Source organism: Orcinus orca, chromosome 15, assembly GCF_937001465.1.
Source record: "Orcinus orca chromosome 15, mOrcOrc1.1, whole genome shotgun sequence".
Taxonomy (NCBI): Eukaryota; Metazoa; Chordata; class Mammalia; order Artiodactyla; family Delphinidae; genus Orcinus; species Orcinus orca.
Genome location: NC_064573.1, coordinates 2,867,846 through 2,883,555, shown reverse-complemented (window position 1 = coordinate 2,883,555; position 15,710 = coordinate 2,867,846). Strand labels below are relative to the sequence as shown.

Below are 15,710 nucleotides of genomic sequence, written 5' to 3'. Positions count from 1 at the left end.
AATGAAAAATTTTCATGCAAAAGAGCGGGACCAGGCCTGTAACACAGAGTGAAAGGCTCCCATCTTGCCCAGATGGACGGCGGGGATCTAGTGGAAGCAATGAGGGCTCAGAAACACTTACAAGTCTGTACTGGCAGGTCAGGGGGCCTCCAGGCGCCCCAGCTGGGCCTTAATGACACTCATAAAAAACAAGGCCAGGGACGTAGCACACTTTGGGACTTTGGAATTCACACTGAATTGTACGGAGCACCTCGAGAAGGCTGTGCAGACCCAGCGAACAGGTCAGGGCCTCCTCTCTTGGGTAAACGTGGGAGATTTGGGCTGAGAGTTAGGGAAGTCGCAGCACCAGGCTAAAGGTAAGCCTTCCTGTTTCTCGGTGACCAAGAATGGACAAAGGAGACTCAAGGAAACCGGTGAAAAATGCCAATGGAGCAATAACTAGGGGGTGGGGAGGCTGACCCCCAACTCCGGGCCCTCCAGCCGCCACGTCCCACTTTACAGCTCCCGGGGGCAGAGAGGTGACATTATCAGGGCAGAGGAGGACACGCGGGGAGGACCGGAGGGGGCTGGCCTGGACCCTGTCCATCAACCGGGGCTCTCTAAGCTCCCATCTCCCCTCCCTTTCCCCACAGGGAGCCCCCTCCTCAGCCTTCCAATTCTGGGGAGCAGACGTCCTGGCCCAGGATCTAGAGAGTGAAGTTCCCAGGCCGCCAGGCAGGCCGGGACGAGAACACGCGGGGCCCCCGGAGGCCCTGGGGAGCAGGCACGGCCATCACCTTCCAGAAATCCTTTTGATTCCAGCACAGACACACACACCGCGCGCCCCCGGCTCCAGATGAGGGCCCGCTGGAGCAAAGGTGGAAACCAGCAGGGACCCTCACGCCCCAGACGAGCCGCCAACAGCCACTTCACCTCCACCGAGCGAGGAAGGTGCCGGCTGTCTTACAGATTAAAAGAAAACCATAAAACCCCCGAAAAGATGCCCTCAGGTGGTGACGGTGTAGACAGCTGCTGTTCCCCCAGCCAGCACACAGTGACTTTCATGTGCACGAGCTCGGCAGGCACAAACGCAAAGAAGCAAAAACCTGAGTCGCCAGCATAATCACAATCTGTTTGCAATTACCGAAAAAAGGGGAAAAAAAAGATCTGAAAGATCTGTCCTCACAGTGTTCAACGGTGCTCTGCAGTTTTATATCTGTGCGTCTGATTGTCCCAGATCTGGGGAGAAACTATAACACAAACCGGCAAAGACTTCAACTTCCATTTGTTTTGTGTTTTTGTTATGCGTGACTTTTGCGGAGCGATTCCAGTGACTGGGACGTCGGTCCTTTCCTGGTTTGTTAGGAGGGGCGCTGAGCAGAGGCAGGTTTCACAAATGACGTAAGGAGAGAAAAGCCAAAACGCCATCAAATGCCAAAGGAAACGCAAGTTTGTGGTGGCCTCGCGGGACATTCGTTCTACATTTTTCCGCGCACTTTTTTTCTGCGTGTTCAAGAGACAGGCTGAGTTTGGCCAAGTCAGGGAAGCCCTGCGTCCTTGGTTACTGCAGCCAAAGAGGAGAAGATAAGAGAGAAATGTGACAGTCCGTCCATCTCACTCGGCATGTTTACACGTACTATTACCCCCCAAAAAAACTGTTTACAAAATGGAGTGTCAGGAACATTGTGTAAAAGAGCGCTTATCTGGGAGACTTTGATCTTTGTCTGAAGCACCATTAGGACACTGAAAGGATGATGGCTCTGTAGTGGTGGGCTGGGGGGAGGGAAGGAGTTTTCCCAGAAAAAAAAGCTTATTGTCCTGCCTCCTGGTTGCATTTAAGACAAAAATCCTGTGAGATCCCATGGGACCAGCTGGAGGTGGGCCAACGCGGGTAATGCCACCGCCCAGGCGCACAGCACATGGGAAGCAGGACGGCACCCCAGCCTGCGGGCAGCCCCGCTCATGGGGCTAACGGAGCTGTCAGTGCCATGGAGGGAACCGGCACTGGTGCAGAAGAGTTAGAGCCAGAGGGTACTCCAGCCCTCCACCCCAGCTGTGAGGACACCACCCACTTTGCTCCTCACAAGGGGGTCCGGAAATTAGAGCCTTGTGAATTTCCAGGGCTTGTCTATTTCATCTCCATCTGATAAAAAAGGCACAAAAAGAAAGAAAAAAAAGGGAGGAAGGGAGTGGGGAGGGGGGCCAAGGAGTAGGGGGAAGAGGGGAGGTCGGAGGGAGGAAACACTCTCATGATTAGGATTTCCATACACACTTTGTTTTGTTTTGTTTTGGCTGCGTTGAGTCTTCGTTGCTGCGCGCCGGCTTTCTCTAGTTGCAGCGAGCGGGGGCTACTCTTCGTTGCGGTGCGCGGGCTTCTCACTGCGGTGGCTTCTCTTGCTGCGGAGCATGGGCTCTAGGCGCGCACGGGCTTCAGTAGTTGTGGCTCACGGGCTCTAGAGCGCAGGCTCTGTAGTTATGCACGTGGGCTTAGTTGCTCCGCGGCATGTGGGATCTTCCCGGACCAGAGCACGAACCCGTGTCCCCTGCATTGGCAGGTGGATTCTTAACCACTGCGCCACCAGGGAAGCCCTCCATACCCACTTTTATTCTTGATCTTTTTATTGGAGTATAGTTGATTTACAGTGTTATGTTAGTTTTAGGTATACAGCAAAGTGATTTGGGGATAGATGGATAGATAGATATTGATATATACACATAAATATATATATATATACATACATATATCCTTTTTCAGATTATTTTCCATTACATTTTTAATAAGATATTATAGTTCCCTGTGTTATACAGTAGGACCTTGTTTATCTAGTTTATATATAGTAGTTTGTGTCTGCTAATCCCATATTCCCAATTTATCCCTCCCCACCCCCCTTTCCCCTTTGGTAATGGTAAGTTTGTTTTCTATGTCTGTGAGTTTGTTTCTGTCTTTCAAATAAGTTCATTTGTGTCATTTTTTAGATTCCACACGTAAGTGATATCATATGGTATTTGTCTTTCTCTGTCTGACTTACTTCACTTGGTATGATCATCTCTAGATCCATCCATGTTGGTGCAACACTTTTATTCTTTATTTTTTACCTGTAAAGAGACAAACAAAAGTGAACCCAGAAAGGAAATTTTAGTTTGTACTATGAATGTTCCAGCTGGAAAAATTCAAGTAAGAGTAATTCCTCGGCCAGAGAGAATAATTCATGAGAAGGGTTTGGGCCAGTTCAGATGGCCTCGCAGCTCACAGAGAACTTCGGAGTTTCCCAGTGAGTTTCTTCTTCATAAAATGATGCAAGTGACACTCATTTGCGTGGCTAGTATCACTCCTAAAAGTGACATGGAGAATCAGGACACCCTGGGATCTGAGTTCTTCAAAGGTTACTGATTATGTCGCCCAGTAAGACAATCTTGATTATGACCTTTGGGAAAGTGGTTCCGTCATGACCCATCTTCCATCAGGTCCTTGCCCGTCAACCTGCATCAGGGGGCATCCCAGTTCCTCATGAAACCTCCACCCGCCTCGAGAAGGCCCAGCACACTGGGTGAGATCAGAGGTTCAGTATGAGCTCCCTGACGGAAAAGGGTTTACTAAGCACCTACAACTATGGGTCAAAGGGCGTTAACCACGGAGACCCATGGAAATATAGGGCATAATCCCTACCCTCAAAACAAAGCAAAGAACATTCTAGAGAGAGGTCCAAACAACCCTCACGAACCAGGAAGAAATAAGCCCGTACAACAAACTGCAAACAATGTGGCCCATAGAATTAAAACTGGGAGCCGATGGTGCCAGTTGGAAGCGAAATAAAAGAATCATGAAGGGGTGCCTTGGATGATGAGAAAGTCCAGATCCAGTGTGCAGCCCTGCCCTGGGCTCTCTGTGGACCTCTGGCCACACACACATCTAAGACCTGGGGTACACAAACGGAGGGAAATAAGGGCCCACTGAGGAAATAAACTCAGAAAGCCACCTGGCACAGCTGAAGGGTACACACCCTGACCTGGTAGGAGATTGGGGAAAATGGGTGTGTTCCTCTGAGCTTCTGTTGTCGACCATGATGGGAATTCTAGCATCTTCCCCACTTACCTCAAAGGTGTGGTGTAAACACAAAGTGACAAACGGTGGCTATTCTTGTTAGCGCCTCTTTGAGCTCTGCTGGAAGGCAGGCCGCCACCTTCCTGAGCAACTCCAAACAGCCCAGCGTGGTCAATGTTTTCAGCACAAGTCACAGAGCGCTAACTACGTTGCCCGAGGTCCAGCAGCTACGGCGAACCAGGGACTTGAATGTGTTGTGTCCAAATTCTACGTTCCTTTTACTACATTCTTCCATCAGTGATTCTTATGTCTTTTTATATCTTTTTCTAAATTTTATTTAAGTAGAGTTGATTTACTATGTTGTGTTAATTTCTGCTGTATAGCAAAGTGATTCAGTTATACCATATATATATTCTTTTTCATATTCTTTTCCATTCTGGTTTCTCACAGGATATTGAATATAGTTCCCTGTGTTGTACAGTAGGACCTTGTTGTTTATCCATTCTATACATGAAAGCTTATATCTGCTAATCCCAAACTCCCAACCTATCCCTCCCCCACTATCCCCCCTCGGCAAGGAAGTCTGTTCTCTATGTCTGTGAGTCTGTTTTGTAGATAGGTTCATTTGTATCAACGATTCTTAGACTTGAACAAGAGTTCAAACAACGAACGTCCTAAGATGTTACTTTTGAAAAACAGAGCATCTAATAGATTTCACCCCATTTCATCCTGGTGGCAAGTGGACAAGGGGGCAGTGCTTGCTGCTCTCACAAAGGATGAAATTAAGGTGCAGAATCTTCAGCAAATCACCCAAAACTGCACATCCAGAAAAGAGCCAGAGTTCAAAGCCAGGTCTATCAGCCCCCAGAGCCCAACACTCATGCTGCTGTCACGACCCTGCGGACGCGGAGCTTTGCCCGTAGGGAGCCGGAAACCGCAGCTGCGCCGGCACGAGCTGCGTTGTGGTCGTGGGCAAGATGTTCGGAATCCCTGATTCCTCATCTATGAAATGGGGACACGAATACTACCTACCTAAAGCTGCGTGTCAATTAAATTAAAATATTGAAATTTAGGGGCTTCCCTGGTGGCGCAGTGGTTGGAAGTCTGCCTGCCGATTCAGGAGACACGGGTTCGTGCCCCGGTCCGGGAGGATCCCACATGCTGCAGAGCGGCTAGGCCCGTGAGCCATGGCCGCTGGGCCTGCGCGTCCGGAGCCTGTGCTCCACAACGGGAGAGGCCACAGCAGTGAGAGGCCCGCGTACGGCAAAAAAAAAAAAAAATTGAAATTTAACTTTTTAACAAAAATTAAATTAATTAAAGCTTAATTTAGTTAATTAAATTCATTTAGATTATTAGATTACATTAAAATCAAATTAAGCTGATATGAAAATACAGCTCACCTAAGCTATATGTGAATTAAATGAAATAATATATGTACAGGTCTTAGAACAGTTTAAGCAGTTCAAGGCCCGTTCACGTCATCCATGATGCTTGTAGGTACCAATGGTGGCGTTACCACCATCATCGCCATCATCGTTTTCATCATAATTTTGCTTGTGGCCAGGAGAGTTCACTCAGGTTCACACTTCTGGTCTGAAGAATATTCTGTGTCACTTGTGTACAGAGGTCAACACAGACAGGAGTTTGAAATCATTTCTTTCAACGTCCTGAGAATTTGACGTACATTTTCTACGTGTGAGTATTTAGCAAAACGATCAAAGTTTATCCTCTGCCCTCAGGACCGCTCATAGTGTTCCAAATCCGTCACCTCAACCCATTTCCAAGGTCGTCATGTCCTGTTTGCACACTCACCTGTGGCTTTTGCCCTGAGCACCCCTTCTTTTAAAATCTGACCATGTCCAGGGCCTGATCAATGGATTCATCAATGTGAATAAATACACAAGGCACTAGAAAAGGTTGCTTTGTGTTAGGAGATAAAGTGGAAAATGCCGAGCACGTATCCAGGGCACGTCCCTTCCTTCCACACCTCCCTGATCCCCCTCATTTCTTCACCCACCCAGGTCTTTCCTGTCACTCACGGTTCAGCTCATGCACCAGCCCCTCAGGGATTTTCTAACTTTCTGCGGGGCTGAGCTAGGAGCTTCTCTGCTATGGAGAAACCGTGCAAGTCTATCACCATGTGTTCCACACTCGGTTGAAATACTTGTTCCCCGCTAGACTAGAAGCTTTTCCAGGGTGAGCATTATCTCTTAGTCATAGTAGCATAAATGCATCCAAACACTCAACAAATATTCATTGGACATCTGCCGTATCCCAGCGCTATGACAGATGGTCCATTCCTAAGGCTGCATGGAACTAGCCACGTAGAAGGGAGAACTAACCAGACAGATCAAACTGAATGAGTATTGGAAAAATCTCAGGCATTGGTCATTTCCAAATAGCGTGTCGATCTAGAATTAAACTATTTCAATTTATCAATATTTTGATGCCCTCCTGCGTGCGTGTGACATGCTTTAGGGAACGCAAAATACAAAATGTACATATTCTGCCCTCAAAGACCTTTTAATCTCACAGAGATAAGATACAGGGAAGAGATAAATATCATCGAATGCAGACTACAAACGCTATGAGGAAAGTTCAGTGTCCTGTGGGAATTTAGAGAGGAGGAATTCTTCAGCATATGTAAGATCAGAGAAGTCTTCACAGAGGAGGCTTTTGAGATGGAGCTCGAATGATGAATGGGATTTTGGCAGGAGGAGAGGTGATGGGGAAGAAAGAAGAGGCAGAGGAAGGTTGCCTTGGGGGGCAGTGTGGAGCCCGGCCAGGGAACCTGATGGACCTGGGTTTCATGAGAGCGTAATGTATGTATAACGGGGGGTATTCCTTCGCTGGAGCTGCTGGAACAAACTACCAAAAGCCAGGTGACTTAAAACAGCAGAAACTTACTGTCTCATCCTTCTGGAGACCAGAAGTCCAAACTCAAGGCATGGGCCTGCTCCCTCCAAAGGCCCGGGTGGAAGGTCCTTCCTTCCTTCTTCAGCATCTAGTGCTTTGAGGCCACCGTCAGAGTACCACTCCGAGGTGTCAGTATAACTCCAGTCTCTGCCTCCGTCTTCCATGGCCACCCTCCCTCTGCGTGTCTGTGTCCAAACTGTCTTTTTCTTAGAAGCGTTAGGGACCACCCTACTCAGTTATGGCCTCTTCTTAACCTGATTACGTCTGCAAAGACCCTATTTCCAAACAAGGTCACATTCACAGGGAACCAGAACTTCAACAAATCTTTTTGGCGGGTACAGTTCAACCCACAGTAAGGACCATCAGGAAACAGGGATAGAAAGGAAGTTGGGGCCCTGCTGTGCCAGGTTGTGAATGACTTGGAGGGACATCACTGTTTACATAACATACAAGACTGAGGTCCCCGTCCATCGTGAGAACCTAGAGTCCTTTCGGGCTTTATCACGCTGCCCTTGGGAAAAGGGTGGCCCTGAAGAGGGGCCCATGTGGCAACGCATCACCTTCTTCTGGGACACTGACACCTCTGGTTGTACTGTACATACCTTGGGGAAACCTCCAGGCCACAGCTGTACTCTGTAGCTCTGTGAAGCAATGAATCACAGAACGACTCAGCAGTGGCCCTGGGGTCTTGCTGCCCGTGGTGAGGATGGCCGTCCTGACAAGACAAGGCCCACCATGACCTTGACAGATACTCGCGGGGTATTTGATCACCCAGATCCATAGAGGCCAAGAAAAATCCCGTGTGCTATTAAAGGCAGACCTCAGAGATGTCGTGGGCACAGTTCCAGACCACGCAATAAAGCAGATATCACAATAAAGCCAGTCGCACAAGTTTTGGGGGTTCCTAGTGTGAATAAAAGTTACTTTCATAATGTCTATTAAAATGTGAAATAGCATTATGTCTAAGGAAAAGGGCATACTTTCATTTAAAAATACTTTATTGCTAAAAAATGCTAACCATCATCTGAGCCTTCAGTGAGTCATAGTAGTAACAGCAAAGATCACTGATCAGAGATCACCGTGACAAGTATAATAATAATGAAAAAGTTTAAAATATCACGAGAATTACTAAAATGCGACACAGAGGCACAAATGAGCAAATGCTGCTGAAAAAAAATGGTGCTGATAGAAATGCTCAGCGCGGGGTGGCCACAAACCTTCAATTTGGAAAAAAAATCACAATACCTGTGAAATGCAATACAGCAGAGCACAAGAAAACGAGGTCTGCCTGGACTGTATGTTCAGTATTTTATTGTGCTCTTACTGGATACTCACTAGTCACAGTTCCTCCATCAAAGTACATGTACATTAGGCCTAAGAATATCCAATAGGGTTTTAAAAAATTGGATAACTGTCATGCAGAACGAACCCCAATCCACTTCTAATCAGGGCTGAACCACTCATAAGAGGCAATGCGGCTCCAGGTGCGCCACTGAACCACTGACTCTTCGGGAGGCATTCGAACGTTCAGAAAAGAAAAAACGTAACTACGCAGAAACTGATTTTCAACCCCTGATAGTTGGGTCAGAGTAAGAATACACTGCTTAAAGATTTAACCCACAAAATATATGTTGTTTTGTAATTTTATTATATTATTTTCGATGTACACAATTTTAATAGCACCTTCCTCACCGCTCCCCGTTTGGAAGGACACCATTCTGCACCCTGACACTCTGTCTGGTGTCCTATCCTCCTGCCATATAACTGTGTGAGCCCCTACGGCCCCTTTCCTGGGGAGAGAGACAGATAAGCCTGCAGCCATTTTTTTCAAAAGTTTATCTATCCTGTCAAGGTGACCGGTTTAAAAGACGGGCTTGGTTCTAAGTGTGAAAGAAGATCCTGCCGCTTTGGGGAGCGTGATTTACAGCGGAGAGGAGGAAATAACCAGGAGACGGATCTCTGGCGGCCAAGGCCTCCATCACGAGGGTGGGCGCCCCTGTGCTGAGACCAGGCGGCCGTCTGCCGGGACCACAAGCCTCACCCTCAAGTCCCCATGAACTGCACAGTTCTGGGGCCGCAAAATCGCCCTTCTGCACTTCCTAGGAAAACTGGGCTTGAACAAGTGTCCTCCTCGGGTGAGACGAATAAAATGTCTGTTATTCCCGGAGCCAGACTCCCCTGCTGGGTGGGGAGGGGAAGCAGGAAGAGAGGCCCCAGGAAGAAGGGCAAAGACACTGGGGCCCCGGCCTGGGTGGCATCTCTAAAGGAGGGAAGGTTCTGGCACTTTGAAGCATGACTCAGAGTCCCGTTGTGTTTGTTGTGTTTGCATTGAGATCCAGTCCACGTGCACTGCTGACATTTAATTTGCCACCCTCTGATGGGACAAAGCGTCCAGCCCTTGTTAACCCTCTGACCACCTAAATACCCCTAACGTTTGAAGGTCACCAGGGAAGACACACTGGTATTAGACCTTATTCACCAAAATGTAATAGAAGTTGTCAAATCCTACTCTTGGGACCAAAAGGCTCTCCACACACGTGTGCAGTTGACCCTTGAATAACAGTGGGGATGCAGACCCCCTCCCTTCCCTGCCCGGTCCTGCCAGCTCTGCCTCTGAAACAAAGGAATTGATGATAAATGACTCACCCGAGGACAGGAAGCCAAAACAGACTGGACAGAACCAGGACTCAAACCCCAGTTCTTTTGATCCCAACATACCGTGATCTCTAATCGAACACGATTTCTCCCCACACGTACTTAATGGAAAGATCTGTAAAATGAAAAGACAGACAGGTGCTGTATTTATTGACCACAAATCCTCCTGTAAAGGGGCTGGTGATGTTCAAACGCGTGTGGCTCAGGATCAGTGTGTGGATTTGCTCCGTTTTGGTGCAGGTCACTGACTCTTTGCTGACACCTATTCATACTTCCCGTCTTTGCAGCCCCTGCTGCGTTTCCAGGGCACCATACCGCGGAACTCCTAAAAGATGTTGCGATTTACATGGATGTAGACAGGAAGAGTTCCCCCGCCCTCCGCCTGCACCCTGTGCCTCACCTCCAATAAAGATGCCGGAGAGCCGAGCCGTGTACCCAGAAATTAAAGGCACTGCTGATCCCGGGAGCAGGACACGCGGTGACGCCGGTAGACACCGAGCAGTGTAGCGACACCTTGTGGTCGGAGCCGGCTACAGCGCTCCTCACGCCTTCTCCGTGTCATTACTCAGGAGCGAGGGGTCAGCTGGGCTTGGAGAGCAGCCGCCAGGACCCCCTACTGCACCCACTGGAACTTTCCCGCTTTCCCAGTGGCCGAGCCTCCATCCCCGGGTCTGCAAGACCCTCTCCCACCAAAAGCCCTAGAACTGGGGGGACGATTTGTTTGCTGTTCAATCATAGTTGTACACTCATTACTCACATTTTATTAAAATGATTTTGAGATTTTTTTTTTTTTTTTTAAGGAGTGAGTTCTGGTTCTGGATAATTTTTGAGTTACTGGCACTCAGAAAAACAAAGAATTATTTAATTAAAGCAAATGGTATAATAATGTGTTTCTTTTAAAGAAACCACATCTCGGGCTTCCCTGGTGGCGCAGTGGTTGGGAGTCCGCCTGCCGATGCAGGGGACACAGGTTCTTGCCCCGGTTTGGGAGGATCCCACATGCCGCGGAGCGGCTGGGCCTGTGAGCCATGGCCGCTGAGCCTGCGCGTCCGGAGCCTGTTCTCCGCAACGGGAGAGGCCACAATAGTGAGAGGCCCGCGTACAGCAAAAAAAAAAAAAAAGAAAAAAGAAACCACATCTCACTTCCAAGCCCACTAAGATACTGAATACAAATGAATCCGCTTCACTTCGAGTACATACTCTCTTTTACATCCGATCTACCCAACACACCGCATTGGAGTTCATTATTTCCAAAGATGATGATTTCAGCACTTCATCTTGACTGTACCAGTATTACCATTCCAGGCGTTTTCATAACTATTGTTTAATTTACCATTCGATTTGCACAGCTGACATCCTGCGGTCTTGACACACAAGCAGTCCAAAATGGTATTGCTGCTTTTTTTTCCAGAAACTCAGAGGCCTGGGAGGTTTGCAGGAGCGTATTAGGAGTATTGTCGGACGAGCTTTACAGTTTTGACCTGAGTGGCTTTCATACCTAACAACAGATCCTGAAGTTAGTTGGGGGTTTAATTTCTACGACTCCCTGGATATGAATTTACTGATAACCTGGAACTTCTTGCTGGGATGAAGGGCTTTGAGCAGCACGTGGCCTGGCTTCTTCCCAGACAGCACTCTCCCGGCATCTACTGTGTGTGCAGAGAGATTCCCAGACCTTCAACTTGAAGTCTGGGATAACTGTGCTGACCAGAGTCACTCCTGGAAACAGAATATTCATTTTTTCTAACTAAAAGGATTCCGTTCAAATGTCAGCTGAGTCATCTGCTGATAGATAACTAATCTAACATTACAAAGAAACCCTTTTCAGTAAATAATTTGAATGTCTCTGTTCTGCTACAGTTCCAATCAAGATGGCCACTCAAGAAAAACCACGTTTCATTCTCACGCACCCAAATCATCTGTTCTTCTCCGTGTGTTGGTATCACTTATTCAGTCCCTACTCTGGGCAGATGCTGCGCTGGGTGCAAAAATACTGACCAAGATAGAGAGGACACAGTCATCGCTCTTAACAGGCTTAAAATCAAGAGGAAGACAAGAGACACATGAAGATTTCACCTAGGACGGACAGTGAAAAGTGGGCATCACCGGATGTGTAGCAACAGGATACATCACCATGACCGAATACGGAAATGCAGCCGTTCAGAGACCTGGAGAACTAATCCCGCCTCGCCCCATCTCCCCACCCTGCCCTGCCCACTGAAAGACATGATGCTTCCCCCAGGCTGGTGGGGAAAGAAAGGGGAGCATGAAAAACATAAATTAAAGGAAGCTAACCAAGCTCCTTATCTGCACATTTTAGATAAAAGACAAATCTATTTTCTTCCTTCAGATCAAGGTAATTGTGAAAAGAAAGGATTTCTAGAGTTTGCTCTGGCTCCATTTCATAAAGCATCGCTAACCCAATGATAAATGGTAAAGTCACTTGGGCAGGAGCCAGTAGCTCTCTCCTTCTGTTCTGAGATCCGCATCCAGATTTGAGCCTGTGAAATGGCTTGGGTGATCTTAATTTGACAGTTGTCAACATTTCAAAATCATTGCCAAGTCCAACCAAATGGAAGTCTTTGATCAGGCCTGGCTCTGTGTGTGTGTGTGTGCGTGTGCGTGTGTGTGCCTGTGTTGTGTGTATCAGAGGGCTGCCAATCTGAGCCCGTATAATACACCTGTGCACCCTTCCCCAGTCACGTCTCATTAGCATCCTCTCTACATGACGAGTTCTGTGGGAGGGGGAGAGAAAATGGCAGTTCACCTTCAGTAAGTTTGGTCCAAGAGGGAGCAAAATTCGTAGATGAAAATTTTGGAGAGTGGATTCAATTAATGAAACATTAAAATCTAAGAAAATTGTTGCACAGAATATAAACTTTTACATAAAAAAGAAGAGGACATAATTGTGGACAAAATGGTTCCTAGTAAGCATTCCTTTTTCAGTGCATATATTTTTCAGCACAAACATCTCAGTCTAAGCTAGACTTGAGAACAATTTAACTGATTCCATGTCAGCAGAAAAGCAACAGTGAAAGTAATGAAAATAATCAGGAAAATAACGAGACTTTTCTGAGATTTGCCATGGACGAGATACCTTATTTGAAAATGAAACTATTGGCACAGCAAACATGGACTCATCAGAGGGAAGTTATTGAAATAAAAATGCAAAGATATCTAAACCCTCCGTGTAGGGAACCCAGCTCTGAGCTGAGGAATCTTTCCCCTTTATTCTGTAATGTTTACTCATGCAGGACCTAAAGATCATTTCTATTCATGTCAAATATCATGAAAGCATGAACAGAAGAGAAAGAATATGTTTTTGAGACCTTCTTTCCCCTTTTCTCTTGTTTCAATATATTGGGATGACTGTTTGCCAAAAATCAAAGGCTTCCATGAAAGTGTAGATGCGAAAATACAAGGCCTTGCTGGATAACAGTGGGTGAGAATAACGTAAGCATCAAATAAATGTTTGCGAAATAAATCAGTGGATGGTCAAGGGCCATAAACAAATCCATATTGTTCCATAAAATGAAATAATATTGTTAAAAGCTGAGGGGTTTTAAATTTCTGGTTAATACTGTATTTCCAAAACCATCACCAGCTAAATTGTGCTGAATCCTTACGTCATATAGATGTGCCAATTGCCTTTAATTTCCTGTAATCAGTTCATTGGAACAGTAACTAAGCAAAAGTTTATGGAAGGTTCTTGATCTTGTGACAGAATCATAATTAGAGCCTTGAAGAACTCAGTCTCCCTGGTCACACACTTTGTTGCATAGATGTGTTGGCCTCACTAGGGTCCGTCTGTCGAGACAGCTTAGAATTTCCCCTCTGCCTTTTTTACGTGGCCTTACGTGGTGGAACCTAGAGGTGAGAGATGCTCTTTAGAATCGCTCCACGATGGCTGTGTTCCTACCCCATGCTTCCATTGCAAGGGTCAAATCAGGTTCTGGGGAGGAAGAGAAGCCCATGAATTGTCTCGACAGTTTAGAGAAACACAGAGGTCTCTTCACAACCATTGCCCCATATTTCCTATTGGGGATAAGTGTTCATTTGAGTGCCTGCAGCCATGAGTGGGTTTCAGAAATGTCCATCAGCAACAAGAACGGTTGGTCCCCAAATGGCCAACGGACTCTGGGCGGAAGAGAGACCACGTTCCCTGTGCTAGAAGCCCTGTGTGTCAGAAGTAGAAGGAACCTCGGACCTTCTGTTGCTAATCGTACAGATTTGTGTGCCCATACCTCTGTTGTTGTTGTTTTTAATTAAGCTTGTTATTGTGAGATCACTGCTAATTTGCATGCGGTTATAAGAAATACTACAGAGATCCCATGTACCCTTTACCCAGTTTCCCCCAATGGTAACATCTTACAAAATGATGGTACCGTAAGCACAACCAGGAAACTGACATGGGTTCAGTCAAGACACAGGACTAGTCCATCCCCGCCTCCCCCCATGCCGTGGCCCTTTCATCTACAACCAGGTTTCTGCAGCCCCGCCCGCTCCTTTACTCCTGGCAAACCCTAATCTGCTCTCCATTTCTATGATTTTATCGCATCAAGAATTTACGTAAAAGATGCATACGATTACAGATGCAAACTATTATTATAGGATGGATAAACACCAAGGTCCCACTGTACAGCACAGGGAGCTACGTTCAATACCCTGAGATAAACCATAAGGGAAAAGAAGATTAAAAAAATATATATATATACGTAGAACTAAATCACCTTGCTGTACAGCAGAAATTAACACCACATTGTAACTATACTTCAATTTAAGGAAAGAACTCATGTAAATGAAATCAAACAGTATGTAACTGTTGGGATTGCCTTTTTTGACTCAACATAATTCTCTGGAGATTCATCCAGGTAGTTGCATCAACAAAATCCCATTTTATTCCTGAATAATGTGCCATTGTGTGGGCGGACCACAGCTTGCCTAACTATTCAGCCACTGACAGACACCTGGGATGTTCCGGGTTTGGGATTATTACAAATAAAGCTACTCTGAACATCCATGTGTAACAGGGAAGAGCAAACCTGACTCCGCACTGGATCATTTCCTTTGCTGTAACCTTTGTATTCTATTGCTTTAGCTACAAGTTAATCACTAAAGGAATGTTGCCTATGGCTTAAAGTATACATAATGGCCCATCTCCAGGAACCCTGCCTCCCATGCCTGTGTCTTAAGCTAAAATACCTTTGTTTAGCTCACAGGAAACATCCTGACCAGGCCCACCTGTGAATGGCTGCAGGAGAGAAGGAATGAACACATCCCCTGCGGAGTCTGACCAAAACCAGGAAGTATTTTAAGAAAATGTAGAAAGAGACTTACAGGTAATTTTTAATGTTGACAACTAATCAAAACTCTTTAAAAATACTGGTTTAAAGAAACTTCTGTGCCTTTTAAAAGAACTGAAAATAGGGACAAAAAATTCAAGTTGGCACAGGTTCATAGCAGCTCTATGCAAAACAGCCTAAGTGAGATAGCACAAGTGTCCATCTACAGATGAATGGTCCATCCATACAATATTATCCCACAATAAAAAAGGAAGTGCTAACACACGCAAAAATGTGGATGAACTTGCATCGGCCTGATACCAAAACCTCTGCGCGCCCAGGAATGGAGACCCCAGAGCGGAGCCCACCCACCCACCCCCAGACTCCCAGGGCCACCGGAAGAAGCCTGGGAGCCTCGGGTGGGGGTGAGCACGGAGCCCACTGTTTACTGCTGTGCCCATAGTTTGACTCCCAGGCTGGTGTAAACCGGGAAACAGACGCCACATCAACTTGCTCTTTTGTGCAGGAACTGGCTCGCGTGCCCGCTCCAGGCCCCTCCCTGAAGCCTGGGGGTCACTGGAAAGAGCGGAAGGGCTTCTCAGGCTCATTATCGAAAGCCAATGTTAGCACAACTTTGTGGGTTCTTTGGGGGTTTGTCCCAGGATGACGACCGGAGACTGGAGAAAGGGGCAGAGGAGGTGAGGATGGATGCCTGCCTTGGAGCTCAGCATTCCCCGCTCGCATCTGCTGCCTCTTTGAGGCTGCAGTTTGAAGCCACATTAAATGAAATGAGTTCAACGCTCCCCGAACTGGTCAGGCTATGCATTTGGTCTCTC

At 46.8% G+C, this 15,710-nt stretch overlaps 1 protein-coding gene across 1 annotated transcript in view; it reads right to left on the bottom strand.

Moving 5' to 3' along the window:
- Window positions 1–2,875: 2,875 nt before the first annotated feature.
- Window positions 2,876–15,710, bottom strand: part of ZNF516 (zinc finger protein 516) — a 164,791-nt gene continuing 151,956 nt past the window's right edge. The window contains exon 6 of the mRNA XM_049697661.1: window positions 2,876–3,075. Coding sequence (XP_049553618.1) covers window positions 3,058–3,075 — 18 coding nt within the window. The 3' untranslated portion in view covers window positions 2,876–3,057. The remainder of the gene's footprint in view (window positions 3,076–15,710) is intronic.